At 40.5% G+C, this 15,931-nt stretch overlaps 1 protein-coding gene across 5 annotated transcripts in view; it reads left to right on the plus strand.

Moving 5' to 3' along the window:
- The window catches only part of FARP1 (FERM, ARH/RhoGEF and pleckstrin domain protein 1), a 200,819-nt gene that overhangs the window by 133,998 nt on the left and 50,890 nt on the right, over positions 1-15,931 (plus strand). For all 5 annotated transcript variants that reach the window (XM_054272214.1, XM_054272216.1, XM_054272218.1 and 2 more), the window contains exons 4-9: positions 3,258-3,300; positions 4,402-4,480; positions 6,877-6,974; positions 11,484-11,598; positions 12,757-12,904; positions 15,535-15,630. In XM_054272214.1, coding sequence (XP_054128189.1) covers positions 3,258-3,300; positions 4,402-4,480; positions 6,877-6,974; positions 11,484-11,598; positions 12,757-12,904; positions 15,535-15,630 — 579 coding nt within the window. The remainder of the gene's footprint in view (positions 1-3,257; positions 3,301-4,401; positions 4,481-6,876; positions 6,975-11,483; positions 11,599-12,756; positions 12,905-15,534; positions 15,631-15,931) is intronic.

Raw genomic sequence — 15,931 nt, forward strand, 5'->3', positions numbered from 1 at the left:
TCATTAAGTTTTAAATAGATGACTGTCTGCATTTTGCTCAGAGACCTGAAGTAAACTAACAGTTTTCACTCTTGTGAAAACAAAGTGGTTTATTTGCTTGAGGCAGAACACAGGAGAGATTGAGGTGCTGCTGCTGCCTGAGGCCCTCACAGTGGCAGGAATTGACTGGCTGGAAACATGTCCAGACAATCACAGTGGGGGATGTAGGGCTCTGAGGAAGAGGAAGGTGGAAGAGGAAGGTGGACAAACCACCTGAAGCACAGTGCCAGTTTGACCTGAAGGAAAATCCATGCATTGAGCATGGTAACTCAGCTGGCCCCTACTCTTGCAAAGGGAAGTACCAGCCAAATATCTGGGAGCACCAGTCCACGTTCTTGCTGGTTGGTTCAGTCTCCTGAAAAATGGGGAGCTCCACAAACCTTGCCCATATCTATTCAGCTGTGCCCCAAGAATGGTGAAATTCAGTGGAATTAATGCCTTCAGCCACCTGAAAGCATCTCACAGGAACTCTGAAGCAGAAGATTTGATTATGAATTGTTGTTTCAATGTGGAGCAGCACTCAGAGTATTATTTACACTTAACTTATTGTAACCAGTTTATATGATTCAATTGAGGTGAATGTTCCCATTGGATTTAAAAATTTCTGAGTTTCATAAAGGCCATAATGTAGAATCAAGCATTGTGCAAGTAAAAAACCTCTCAGTTAATGGTATGTCTGAGAAATAAACCACACATGCATATTTCATATTCATATAATCTGAAGAGAATGAGTTGCTTTTCCAGTGTAGAGGGAAATGTGAAAGCAAAAATAAATATTTAGAGCATATTTGTTTGGATGTAATCATATGTATGTGAAGTCATATATTCACAATTTGGCTATGTTTATTTCAACATGCGAGGCTCCAGATCTCATATCTGACATATTGACAGTGGTATGTCAAGTTGCCTGGGAGCTGTGTACATTCAAACATGCCGTGCTTGGAGCAGACAAGATGTGCATGGGAGATGATTGTGGAGGGTCTGAGTGCTCCACTTCCTACTGGGACGAGGAGAAAAGCGAGGCACTGTCGCCAAGCCTGGGGTTTCGCAGAGTTTCATCACATTTGATGTCTGCCTCAGTTCTCCAGCTGCTGAAATCTGGTCACCATCGTGGAATGCCAGCCTTTGTTTAACAAATAAATAATATAGCCTTGTAGTTCTGGGGAAAATGAAAAACATTCATCTTAATTAAGTCCTCGCATTAGTTTTCCTTTCCAGTTTATAAAGCAGTCTCAGATTGATGGTGTTTGGGTACAGTGTGGGAGATGCTTGATGCAGAAGTTTTGATTGCTTGGGTTTTGGTGACGTTGTGGTGACATTGACGTTTTGCCTCACCATTCTCACTACATGCATTTGCAGTATCCAGCAGTCTGTTCAAGGATGTTGTTACTTGCTTGTAGGATGACTGGGAAAGTAGAGGAATGGTTAACTTGTGTGCTCATGCTGTACCATAAACTACCTCTGTGGAGAAGAGAGGGGCTTTTTGGGGGTTTATTTTGGTGGGTCTTTTGTGGGTTTGTTTTTTTGTTTGGGGTTTTTGTGCTTTGTTTGTTTGTTTGTTTTGGCATCAGGTAAAATACATTATTCTCATAATCCTGTAAATTGGCTATTTCATATTCAAGGTGTCTTTTCCCCCTCTCATTAAACTTGGCAAAGTCTCTGACCTTTGTTGCAGATTATGCATATGTGAACTTTCTGAAACAAAACAGTTTTAAGTTGTTCAAGTGTCAAAGTGTGTCAGGACCAGTTTAACATGTGATTAAAAACTGTATTGCTATGCTTGGATAACCAAGTTTATTTAACCTCTGAAACAAAAGAAAAAGACTTTCCTTGACTGAGAAACATAAGAAGAATTCCATTGAGTAACATTAGTGTGTGGGAAAGAGCAGGGCTGTGAGGTCTCTGCTAACTGGAATCCCTCATATTAGTAATAATAAAAATGGCACATGGCATTGGAGCAGTTACAGCAGTGATACAGGCCTGCTCCTGTCTGGCTTCTCAGGTGGTTTTGGGAAATGGATATTTTGAATATGTTTCAGTCTCTGCATAATCTAAAATTACTAAAGGTCAAAGAAGTAATAATTCTAATACATACTCTTTTTCTAGAGGAAGACTCAATTAATTTGGTTTTTAATGGCTTTAACCTTTGTGATGGTTGTAGGGTGTTCTTCCACAAGTTCCAGATGTCTTCAAGGGAGGCCCTGGGCAATTTAGTGAGATAACAAAATATGAATCATGGGCATGGGTTGTTTCCAGCTGAGGACTATGAGCTGTCTCCAGGTCCTGTGAATCATCTGGCTTTTACCTTCTGCATGATTGTCCCTTGGCTTTTTGTAACATTTTGCCCCAGCCTTTCTGACTTGAGACTGCATGATGGGGGGATAGGCTCTTAAAACTGTCTTTCCACCCACTGCTTTGTTTTTGGAAGCTGAAGGGAAGACTCACACACTGTCCTGGAAAATGGGCTGTCAAGTGAACTATGTGCAGAAGTTACACTGTCCCCAGTTAAAAATGCCTGGGCCTGAATTTCCCAGGTTTATGGAAAAGAGAAGATGTTCCATAGCTACAAAGTGAGCTTTCTCCCTCCCATGCCTTGTCCTGTTGTCTGCTTCACACCTGTAAACTGAGAGGACATTACTCCTGCAGGTGATGGGAGGGATGCTCCTTCACCTCCACGGGGCTCAGCAACAGAGCTCCATATTTATGGCCAGACCTCGCACTGGGATTCCTGGGTCCCCCAGGAATTGGGTTAGGCCGCTGCCATCTCATTTCTCCATTTGTCCAGCATTCCCAGCCTCTTAGGCAAGCACCAGCTCTATTCACTTCCCTTTCTCGAGATCATTCAGCGTTTGGAGCTCAATGACAATATAGGACTGTCTTTTCCTAAACTCCTCATTTCAGTTGTTCTTTCCACAAAATGATGGCTCCTGACCACATGTGCTGGGATTGTTGGTGTCTGGGACAAGTGAGGGGGAGATTCCTCACTGTTTCCCAGCTCTCTGAATCTCTACTGCTTTGAAAGTTGTGCCCATTCACAGTGCTGTTTCCTGAGCATCTCCCAGAATTTTGGAGAGAAAACCCACCATATATAATTAAGGAAAGCATAATGACCACACTGGAAAGAATAAATAGGTGACTGATAATCTAGGCATTGCAATTAAAAATGCTCCTCTGGTAGCTTGTTTGGATATGATAACACCACCTTCTTTTGTTTTCAGGTGTGGCTCGATCTTTTGAAGCCTGTTATGAAACAGATTAGAAGTAAGTACTTCCTTGTTGACATTTCTTTCCTCAGTCTGAGAGTACTTGAATAAATTGGGACTCTGTCGGTTGCAGTCTTTATATTCTCAGCCTTCTGCACTAAGTGTTGCTGGAGTTATTTTCTGATTCTGACCTGTCCTTGAAAGATATACCTGTGAAGTTGTGTCACATGAGCATATGAACAGGCTGACCCCATGCCAAGGGAGGCTGGGATTCAGTCAGTCACGGGGGGAGGCAATGGGGGGAATGGAGGGAACAGCTCTGTGAAGAAAAAGAGTGCACTAAGAGAAGGACTAAAAGAACATACACTGCTGGCTGGTAGTAGCAGGAATCAGAATAGAAGGAGAACAACAGGAAGACTTTATTACTGGGAAGGAGCTGGTAGATGTATTACAACTGAGTGGGGATTGCTGCAGAACCTGGGACGTTTGGAGACCAAGAGGAGGAAAGAGCGGGGATGGGGGAAGCTACAGTGGGTGGTAGGAAAGAACAGGAAATTGTAAATAGCCACCAGCTCTGGAAAAAGTAGAAGTGAACAGGGAAGGTTCTGATTATTTTCTTTCTCTGTCAATGATCAGCCAAGTTCTTAATTTATGGAGCTTTGCCATTGCAATTCAGTTTTTCTAGGTGTTTTTCTGGTCATATTAGTCTGAGTGTATGCTCTGGCAGCTCTCCCTCTCACAAGACAGGATGCATTGGTCTTTTTGTCACTGGTCATACTTATAAGAATTGGAACAAATCTGCTGTTCTTAAAACAGAAATAGAAACTTGCTAGTGGTCTTCAAAAGTAGAGTGTATTCTAGCTCCCTCCTGTTCTGAAGCAAGGAAAGTAGATACACATATATTTTACTGGATCAACTGATGTAATTGCTAAAAACATACTTGGTTTTGGCAGAGTAGCCCTTGACCAAGTTACTGTTCTCTTTTATTATGTGTAAATTTTATTGGGCAGTTTCCAAATATCCTGCATACTAACAAAGGACACGAGGTTAGCATGTCTGTATGCGCTGCAGGTGATGTGAATCACCCCTTGTACATCATTGTGCATATTTGGCCAGCATGTTATTGATGTTTGTTAACTTCCTTTGCCATTTTCCCTAGGACCGAAGCACGTTGTTGTAAAGTTTGTGGTAAAATTCTTCCCACCCGACCATGCTCAGCTGCAGGAGGAACTGACAAGGTTAGTAGCTGTGTGACTATTTCTTCTTGTTAAATATCCCATGGACAGAGGGGAGAAAATGGAATTTGAGATGGCTGGGTGAGGACCGATGACTGCCTCTTACTTTTAGCTTGATGTTATTTGTCCCAGCCTTGAATGCACCTGAAAAAACAAGGCCTAAGATTCAGCTGCAGTCTGTGCTGAGAGGTTCTGCAAAGTGCAGGAGTCCTTTGCATCCTTGGATGTCGAGTCCTGGGAGAGCTTTACTAACCCCAAGAAAAGTCAATTTGGCACCAGGGTTCTCTGTTTGGCATGATCAAGTAATGTATGGGCACCCTGAGGTGCCCCTCTGCCAAGGGACATGTGTGACTGTGCACCCCCATTTGGGAGAGAGCTGTTTTGTGGGAATTGCTGATTTGCAGCAGCATTGGACCCTGTCTGTATAACCAGCACAAATGCCAAAGGTCTGCACAGGTGGAAGTGTGACTTTGGAGATGGAGAAATGCAAAGGAGAAGGAATAAAATGAAAAATAAAAATGTAGAGAAAGATACACACATGCAGACAGAGTACCTCAATACTAATGTTTAAATGCTTTTCAAAAACTTCATTTAAGCTTTGAATTTCACACTGTATTGGCACAAAAACTCCTAGTTCTCTGCGAGCAAATATGTGTATGAGGGACCCGTTGAGGTTCTTTTTTTACTAGCAGGTCCTTCATTTTATGGTCAGAAACATTGCTTTGCTGCAGTATTTCTTCATTGCAACTTTTCACTCTTTTTCTGGTCTACAATATTATCAGCCTTTAATTACACGATTCCATTCTGATTCAGAATATTCACAATTATTTTTTATTTTCAATCTTCTCAGAAGACAGAGTCCTCTTTTGCAGAGAGCTCTGGTGTCCTTATGACTTGCATTATAAAGAACAAGTCTACTTTTGTGATGTTCACTGTTTATCTTTGTAGTGTTTTTATTTTGGCAATAGAGCATTGGAATAGAAAAAAATAAATAATTGATATTGCTTGATGACCTGGAAAGAGAAAAGTAGAAATGTGGGGTAGGAAGAAGGAGTATTTACTTGGCAAAGACTAAATGAAAGAGTAAAAAGAATAAAGGAATGAGTGAAAACTCACAACGTTATTAATGAAACATTTCTGTTTCTGAATAGACACTCTGCATATCTGTTTCTTACTATGTGAACTGAAAATTAATTTTTGTTGATCTCTGTCTGTACCTGGAGATGTGTCTCTTAATCCTAATGACTTTTTTTGGTTAGATTTTAAATATGTATGCTAAGGGACTTGAATAGATATACATAGCAGTGTGTAGGATGTGAAAGCATGTCCGTGGAGAACAGCTTCATCACGTGAAGAGGAAGAGACTCTTAACATTTTTGTGCTATGTTCCTCCACCAGGGTGAACTTTGTATGGGTAGACAGATGTCTGCAGGTTTCAAAAGGATGTTAGGTATATCTGCTGTATTATTTCAGTGCATACACACAGAGTACTTTTTTGTACTCCTCAAATCAGCTTGCCCTTTTCATTTAGTGCACCTACATCTTCTCATTCTGAAACTCACTGTTCAAATGACAGCTTTTGTCTAAATCTCTTAAAATCTAGTCGTATTAAAATTATTGAGATCCTAGTATGAGTTCTCCAGAGGAGCAGCAGTCTTTGGAAGGCTTGTGTGTCTCACCACTTTAGGTTTCATACCAGCTAGCCCATTGCTAGCTCTTCTTTTTTGGGGAAAAAATTGGATACTGAGTGGAACTAAGCCAATTTCTGTTGAAGCTAGAAGAAATTTAAAGGATAAAATAATGTCTTGGACTTCTGTTTTCTCTGCATTTAAGCTGGCAGTGTAGAATTGCCCTGCATGGCTGAAGTGGTTTGGAGGCAATGTTAGAAAGGGCTGGTACATGGACAGATATTAAGGGCACAAAGGTATCAGGGCTAGCTAGAGTAGTTTGATCAAGATTTTGTGCCTCATTCCCAAGTGAGTGCCAAGGTGGAAGTTTAGAGTTCACTTTGTATTCTGCAAAAAACAACTGATAAGTCTCAATCACTGGTTTATCTGTCATTTCTTCATGGTTAGAAGCAGCTGCATTATCTCTTGCTGAATACTGAATAGCTGTCACGTTTTCTAGCACTGTCAAATCTCATTGCTCTGGTTCCAAATGGAGGGAGGAAAAGAGAAAAAGAGAGATATCTTGGTTCTTCAAAGCAGCCACCACATACAGCTCTAATGGCAGTAATATACTATCTGATGTGTTTTATTTACCTTCTAAACTTAGGTAATTCAGATCACTTCTGTAGATTCCAAAGTGTGAAGGGAAGGTGCAGTCAAAGCCAGAATTGGGATACTTTCCCCTCTTTCCCTCCTGCTTTGTGTGACTCTTTGTTCACATTTGTTTTGCAGGTACCTATTTGCATTGCAAGTGAAGCAGGACCTGGCACAGGGAAGGCTAACATGCAATGATACCAGCACTGCCCTCCTAATCTCACATATAGTACAGTGTAAGTTCCCTTTATTCTTCTTTCCAGATGGATAAAAAGGACGCTTGGTTGGACATGCTTTGCAGGGTTACCTGTTTGTAGCTGCTGCAGGGGCAGGTTTAAGCCATATTGACAATTTATTGTAGCTCTGTATAATGGCATTCAAATACAGATAATTTACTATTTCAAAAAAAGAAGAATTTCTGAATGCTTTGGAATTCAAATTTGGATTTGAATTCCAAAGCATTTGATAGGCTGCCAAAGATCATTTAAAAAGTAGACTTTGTGGGCAGTGGCAAACATGTTGAACTCTCCTGAAATCCTGTTTTATTATACTTTGCATCATGTCAGTAGGGTATTCAAATTCCTGGAGATCTGTATGCTGTCTGGACAATGTTCTAAATAAACATGCTTAGAATGCCAGACTAAATCACAGTCCTAAGAGGAAACTGATAGGGAAGAAAAGAAAACAATAGATTTGAAGCCTTTTTTTTTTTTTAATTGCAAAGTATGCACAATAACACTGTCCAGTAGAATCATACATTAATTTTGTTCATGACATCAGAGCTTCTTTTGGCTTCCACATCACTTGAAAGACAGTATATGTTTGTTTTCCCTTTCAAGACTTTATGGATACTCATTTTGAGAATAACATTAGGAATAACCACTTAGCAGCAAGCATAATGGTCGCAATAGACATTGTTTTACATGGTCCTTGTATGATTCCATATTGGGTACTTGCACAGAAGTGCTATTGTATGGAAAGTGCAGTCAACAAAGACATTTGGAAGCTCTTTGGAGGTGAGCAGATAAATCTCATGATTCTTTGCCATACTCTGTTAGAGTGTTAGGGTAGTTTCTCATCAATTGCTGTTGGAAAGGCAGGTATTTTATGGCTCTGTTTGTTGTGGTCATCACTGACCAGTGGGACTGAGTAGCAGTAAGATGCTGTGAAATTCTGTAGTCCTCATACCATTTTAAATTGGAGTATTTTGGCAGCACAGACTCAAAAAAATAAAATCCTTGACTAGTGAGGTTTTTGTCTCTTGTTTTTTCCTGCTACAGTGTCCAGCAATCCAGCTGTATTTCTTTTCTCAGTTGAGCTAGTTCTAACTCTCTTTAATAATCAGATGATTAAAAAAATATTGATCATTTGGGGAAATTGAGTCTCAGCATTCTAGGAGACTGAGTTTTCATAATAAATATCTGTGCACCAAAGAAAAATGCTGAGGAGCAGACACCCTAATGCATGTGTCTCTCTTCATTTGAGATACTGATTTATGATCATGTTTGCTAGAAGACTCTGCTAGAAGTTTGCAGTTGTCCTTTTTATTTGTCCATCTTGTGTCTCATAACCATTTTTCTGTGAAAATTTTCTCTGGTAAGATTCTATAGCTGTATCTTACTTGCATGGCTGTCTTTATTTATTTTGTCTCTAGCTTTTTTTTCCAATAGCAAAAGAAATATTATGTATTTGTCTGCAATAAAAATCAGAGTGAACAGATGATAAGAGTAAAGGGAAAGATTGAGAATGCAGTTTAGTTATTGTATGTCTTACTAATGCTGTGCCAGTGAGTGGTTTCCATGGGGAATATCTGATTCCAGGAGGCCCATATATTATGTGTGTAAGCTTATGTCAATGTTATATACTGTTACTTATCATAAAAATCACAATATGACAGTAAATAGATTTCTGCTAAATTAGCATGCATATTACAGAATGATTTTTTTTATTTGAAACATTCAATTTAAAGCCACCTTAAAAGCATTGTAAAAAGTGCTACAAGTGAGAGGACGCTTGGATACTGCAAACAATGCACTACAGTGAGTGTGTGAGGTATGAAGATGGACTGACCATGAGCCAGAGTGTGCCCAGGTTGCCAAGAAGGCCAGTGTCACCCTGGCCTGTATCAAGGACAGTGTGGCCAGCAGGACCAGAGCTGTCATTGTCTGGCCCCCTGTACTCAGCATTGGTGAGACCGCACCTCAAATTCTGTGTCCAGTTTTGTGTCCCTCAGAAAGACATTCAGGTGCTAGAGTGTGTACAGACAAGGGGAAGGTTCTGGAGCAAACGTCTTATTAGGAGTAGCTGAGGGAGCTGAGGTGGTTTAGCCTGGAGAAAAGGAGGATTGGGGAGGCCTTATTGTTCTCTACAATTGCCTGACAGGAGGTTGTAGCCAGGTGGAGGTCACCCTCTTCCCCAGGTAACAAGTGACAGGACAAGAGGAAATGGCCTCAAGTTGTGCCAGGGAAGCTTTAGGTTGGATACTAGGAAAAATTTCTTCATGGAAATAAGAAATTCGAGCATTGGAATTGGCTTCTCCAGGAAGTGGTAGAGTCACCATCCCTGGAGGTAAAGAGACGTATAGATGTGGCACTCGGGGACATGGTTACTGGTGGACTTGGCAGTGCTGGGTGGGCAGTTGGAGTGGTCTTAGAGGTCATTTCCAAAGGAAGCAATTCTATAATTCTGTCATAAGAGGAAAAGAGCTGAAATACAAAGCATTAGATATATCAGAAGTGCTAATGCAGGCAGGATACAGCATGGTGTAATGCACTTGTCAGGTGAGAGAAAAAACATCAGCAATGTAAGTAAGTCTGGCTAAATCACATGAAAAGATTTTTAAGAATAGTTATGTGTGAGGCTGACAATATTGGCAATATAATTTCCTCTCATTCTCATTGGAGTGCTACTAGAAAGTTATTCAAGGTGGAAAAGGAGAGTAAGTGGTAAATAAAAGCTTGTTGAGTACGAGGTCAGAGAGAACAAATTCAGAAGTAACTTGAAAGCCAGGAAAACAAATTTGATAAAGGATTGGCAGTTGAAAAATTAGAACATTTTAAAAATAATGTAGAGTTGAAGACCTTGTCTTCTGTAGTGTTGACTCTGAAGAAAGCCCTACAGGAGGTATGTTAAGCTCTTCTGTGTACACAGACATAGGGGTTTTGAAATGCATTTTGAAGAGTCCAGGCCCATATTATTTGAGGTGTTGCAAACTTAGGTGGGCGTATAGCTTCACTAAAGAACAGAAACTTGCCATTTATTTGAGGTAGGATTAAAAACACACCCTGAAGATTTTTGAGACTGGGATGAGTAAAACTGGAAGCAGAGAGCTGTTTCTGAGATGGGGACCAATGGGACAGTTTTTAAAAAGGAAATTCTCAAAGGTTGTGTAGTATTTCTACCATTTTAAGGAATGATTGAGAGCAGATGGGGTGAATGAGGAGGTGTAAATCAGACAGTGTCAGTTTTCAACTCTTTTCTGCCTCTGACCTTCAAAGTAAAAAAATGTCATCGTGTGTCTGCAGGCAGTTTGGGTCAAAAAAGCTACTGCTCTGTCATTCACAGATGCTTTGGTTCCTCATTTTCAGTGCCTGCACAGGCTATTGCTTCCCCTGTGCATTTAAGGTACATCTGATCCCAGATTGTCAGAAATACAGTGTTCTAAATGTGATCTGAAACCTTTCCTTTTTCTGAACAGACTTAGTTTGAGCAGAACTGGATCAAGGGTTCATCTGCAGGGGTGAAGCAGGTGTATCTGAGCATGGGTCTGTCATATCCTGGGTCAGCTGTGCAACAACGTGTCTGACCGCATCCTGCTTTTAATTTGAGGGCACTGCATTTTAATTTCCCTGGCGTTACCAAGGTAGCAGCCTTTGTTGCAGCAATGTTGCTATTACTCCATCAGGTTTGCAGGCAGAAGCTGCTATGCCTGTTCAGTGAAAAAACTAATAGCAGGATTTTTCAGAGACATTCCAAGAATAGCAGGCAACAAGATAGTAATTTGGCACCCACAGATAGATTGCCTGCCCCTCACCCCGACACCTGCCAAAAAAAGGAAATTTCACTGAATGGACTGCAAAATGGAAGGTGGGTGTGCCATACTGTTGCACACACAGTGTTGAATAACTGCAGCAGATGGGAGCAGCTTTGAGGAGGAGGGAGACAGAATGTGTCTCAAACTGCTGCAGAATTAGAGGAAGACAAAAATGTTTCATAATCTCATGAGGTGGATTACAAGCTAGTGTTCAAACAAGCAAACAGAACCATCTTTCTGACTTTCTCTCAAAGGTTACCATGGGGAGCATGGGCCTGGAGAGGAAGATGGTGCTTGGCTGCTCCATGGAGAGGCACCTGAGCACCATGAGAGAGTGTGAGAGAGATGGATGAGTTCTGCTCAGTTAGTGCTACCCTCCCTGTTAGCACTGCCCTTATCCCCCACACAAGCCAAGGCAACACTGATGGCTTCATCTCTTCAGCTGACATGCAACAACTTACTTAGTTGTGGTAGATGGGAGAAATCCTGGGGTTTCCTCTCACACATCAAATACTAACACAGAGAAGAAGAGAGTAATGTGTGGAAGATAATGTACTGGGAATCTGAATGCATGTATAAAACCATGGCACAGGTTGCAAGGAACTATGTTTGCTTCTCTGCCCTCCTCCCAGCTCTCAGGGGCTTCTGGATTGACCGGATTATTCAGATGTAATATGGTGCTTTAATAGACTCCTCTTGAAATTCTCCACAGCTGAGATTGGGGATTTTGATGAAACCATAGATCGTGAACACTTAGCGAAGAACAAGTATATACCTCATCAAGAAGCACTAGAAGACAAAATCATGGAATTTCACCGTAACCACATGTAAGACTTTTTTGGTTTTGTTATTGGCCTTCTTTCCCTGTAGAGTAGTTCTAGTGGTAAGTATATGCTAGATCTGAAGTACAAAAGAGCTTTGGACCTCTGAGTTTCTCAAAGGTTGCTTCTCAAAAACTGTTAAAGCCTATGAACTTTCTGAAGGTTACTCCTGCCTTTTTCCCATCATCATAACAAGATGTTTAAAGCACAGTTGATTCGATATTCATTCAAGCGTGCTGTTATTTTACAGTCTATTTCATACAAAATGCTTTACTGCTGATTTTGTGCATGCAGGTATGATTGCAAATCACAACTGATCAGTCAGGCACTTCTGACAGTAGTCCTTTGGTTTCAAGGACACTGAATGTTGCCTTTCAACCTTTCCATGCTGTATTTTGAGATAGGTTGGAGAAGGGGTTTAGTGATAGTTTTAGGAAAAGCACGGAGTACTTGCAGAATCATGGGAGAAGAGAATTCAAGATAATGGTGCAAATTGGTAACCTAATGTCTGGAGAAAAAACCTGTACTAGCAAGATGGTGAACAGAAGTACCAATAAGGCTTAGAAAAGTACTGTTTTAACTGTCAAGAACACTTCAAGATGTGAACAGTTTCATTTTTGAGCTAGGTTGAGTAATAGGTGAGTGGTAGTGATTTCTATGGCAGTCAAATCAAAGCTTTGCATAATTTCATCACAATTAATGATGGTGATGCTTATGACTTCACAACATTTATGGTAAGGTTTTCATGCCTTCTGTTTTACTTCATTTTGGTATTACAATCACTTTTACAGTGAATAGCATCATTACATGCTTCCATTAATTAATTTTTTAGGAATATGGCATGTCTTCTAGTGGAAAAAACAGAGAGGTAGTAAATTCTGTTAGAGCTAATGGTTTAAAATCTATCTGTATCAGGTGTCTCAGAATTGGAGCAATCAAAATTTATAATAGACTGTAAAATCTGTGTATTCTTTGATATTTGTTTAGAGTAAGTTGTTGTTCTAGCTAATAAAAGTCTGGGGATGTAGAAAAACCAAACAGACATTACACCTCTGACAGTTTTCAGTCTCTTTGATCAAATGTCTCTTTGTTCTCTGGAGGACCTCTTGATCTCTATTAAAAGGTGTGACAGGCTTGTGAGTGTTCTCTGTTTTCTTTCTCTAGGGGACAGACACCAGCAGAGTCTGACTTCCAGCTGTTGGAGATTGCCCGTCGGCTGGAGATGTACGGGATACGCCTGCACCCCGCCAAGGACAGGGAGGGGACAAAAATCAACCTGGCTGTTGCCAACACAGGCATTCTGGTGTTTCAGGTTAGAGCATGATTTTGTACTTCATAAGGCAGAGAGATTTCTGACAGCGGTAAGAATTCAGGAACTCAGCCATGTCTATAAGTATTCAGTTGGGAAAATACAGGAACTTCCAAAATTTTTGTAAGAATTATCTTAAACCTGTTACAGCTGCATTGGGTCCTTTGCTTCCAGGGCCTCCTACCTTATATGAATGCACAGTGTGGAGCTCCATCTGCATCCACAATGTGCTGTTCAAGATGCAGACTGAGCTGTGGCTCACAATTTGCAGGTTGGTCATGCTGACTGTTCCTCTGTGTAGGAGCAGGTAGGCCTTGCAGGGCTGATGCATGTTAAATGGGTGAGAAGCAGAGACAAGTAAAACAACAGACAGCTGGAGTCCATGCAGAAGGATGAAGGCAGTAAATATACCACTCTGTAGTGTTACTTCTTCAAAGTTTTTACGGTTTTCTTGACCAACCGTGGCCATTGTATCTTTGCCGAATCCGTGGCTCTTACTTCTTTCCTTTAAAGACCCAAACTGTTTTCCTTCTATTTTTTTCCTCTCCTTTCCTACTGCAGTCACTCTAGTACATAGTCATGAAGCATCATTAGTAAATTTGTCAAATTCTCATTCTGCAGTTCCTCTTATGTAAATAACAAATTTGGCTTTTACAACTGTGAAGTTACAGGTAGTCAGCTGGTGTCAGCTGCTTTCACTTTAGATGCTTACCTGACTGTGCTAAAAACAGTAAGTAAACTGTTCTTAAAAACATCCCTTTTTACAATTGTCAAAAAGATTATTAATTTTAACTGTTTTACTATAATTAAAATACTAGTGTTTTTTTCAGCCTTACAAAATACTTTGAGTCCTTTCATAAGGAAAATAACAGCAACAAACAAGCCCAGAAGTGTCTGACCCAAATACTCCAAGATTCAAAAATACCCAGCCAAGCAAACGGCCAAAAAAAGGCAGCAAATTAAAAAGATCCCTGATCAACTAATTGAGTTGGTAGTATAACCCTAAAACTGAAGCATAGGTTGAAACATGAGAACACTAGGACATTGTTAGAAATGCACATAACTCAAGCAAATGTGTGCTCAGGCCCTTCCCCTGCTCCCCCACAGCATTTTTGTCAGCTGAATTAATGAACTGCCAAGCCTTGTAAATTAAGGCTGTCTTCAAGGTGAAGGTGTGTGTCCACAGGGAGCAGCACGGACCTCAGAGTCCCAGCACGCAGCTGAGATCCTACTGTGAAGTGTAGCTGCAGGTTGATGGCCCAAGGCTTGATTTGACAAGGTCTGAAGTCATGTCTACTAGCCTAATGTGTTTGGGACTTTCAAAACAGTTTTGTTTTGTTTTTAAAGTTTCTGAAAAGCTTGGAAATTTTACTGGGTGAAGCTCCAAGACTGAATGCTTAAAAGGAAGTTGGGCTCTGACCTGCTGGAGTCTGCTCAGCAATTGGAGTCTGTCAGTAGGCTTAGGGCTTCCTTCAACCACTTCATAGGTCAAGAGCTAAGTTCTTATTTTTATTTTGGTTGTAACTGATAGAAATTGAAATACGAGGATCTCATTAGAATGGCCCCAATGAAAATAAAAGTTCACTCACAAATGGCATAAGCTGTAGTCAGACTTACTTTAAAGTCTGCCATTTATTTAGAAATTAGTGTCAGTGCTGCTGATTATTTTAAGGAGATTAATTATGTGATTCTTAGACAGGTGGTTGACTTAGCAGAGATCATTACACTGTCATTACTCCTACAGCTGTCTGGTAGTGGTGCCCAAATCAACGTGGGTTTCTGCTTTTAGCAATCCTGTAGTAGTTCTCTGAAACTTCTGTGCTGTGTTCTAGAAATGTTTGCCTTGAAGTCTTCATTGAACAAACTGCTTTAGTGAATATTTTAACATAGCACCTCCAATACCTGCTGACATAGATTAAAAATGAAACATCTGGAGGGTAGGGGCTAATGATGTAGTGGCTGGGAGTTGGAGTATTATAAAGATAATTTCCTTCTTGCTGTTTGCTTATGGTATTGGTTGTGTTTTCCCAGAAAATCATTTTGTGGCTCTTCAGAGACAGATAATTTGTTTGAATTGCTTTTGCTTCTGGTGGTCCTTATAAAAGCTCAAAATATGCAGTGTTTTGTACTTCCAATACAAAACCTGCAGTTGCTTTTTTTCCCCCAGATTTAAGCAGTATTTAAAGAGATATTTATTTTGCCCTGCAGACATAAAAAGAGGGAGAAAATCTACTTCATCAAAGTGAGGTGATGTGTCTGGATTCCCTGCATTCTCTGTCACTGGTGGAAATAGAGTGGGGCACCTTTGGAAGGTGATTTAGTCCACAGAAAATCATGAGTCTGCATAGTAGCACAAGACAGCAAAATCTGGTCCACCCTGTCTTGTGCAATGATACTGGGTTGGATATTTTCACAGAAACTAGTCCTGTATTGCAAGAGTTTAACCCTAAGTGCCTGCCTTCAGTCATTGCACCAGATGTTTATGGTTTGCATTATCGGAGGATGAGTTATAAGAATTTCATCATTTCAAGTTAAGTGAACAGATGATTAATTTATGACAAGCTTCTTTAGTGGTTTAGATTTTTCCATTCGGATCTGGAATGATTAAACCCAGCTGGCTTTGTTCTCTGTAGGGTCACACCAAGATCAATGCCTTCAACTGGGCTAAGGTTCGGAAGCTGAGCTTCAAGAGGAAACGTTTTCTTATCAAACTACGGCCTGATGTGAATGTAAGTCCTTGGCAGGAGTTGTTGAACTTGACAGAAGGTTATTTGGTAAATTTCTACTCACAGATCACACGCGGTTTTTATCACATGAACATTTTAATTGCTTATGTTCACTGTTGGTATTGTGCACATCAGCCTGGCATCTCAGGTGAGCAGTCCTGGCAAAGGACATGTAAGCTGAGTTGATCATAATAGAATGTCCCAGAGTCATCTTCTGGTTGCAGCTCTGGTACTATATCATCAATTTTTAAGGTTTCAACTTCTTCTCATTAACATTCAAACCACTGCTTTATCTCTGTCATAT

This window comes from Melozone crissalis, unplaced genomic scaffold (assembly GCF_028551555.1).
Source record: "Melozone crissalis strain CALT ecotype California unplaced genomic scaffold, PUWL_Pcris_2 ptg000013l_1, whole genome shotgun sequence".
In the NCBI taxonomy this organism is placed as follows: Eukaryota; Metazoa; Chordata; class Aves; order Passeriformes; family Passerellidae; genus Melozone; species Melozone crissalis.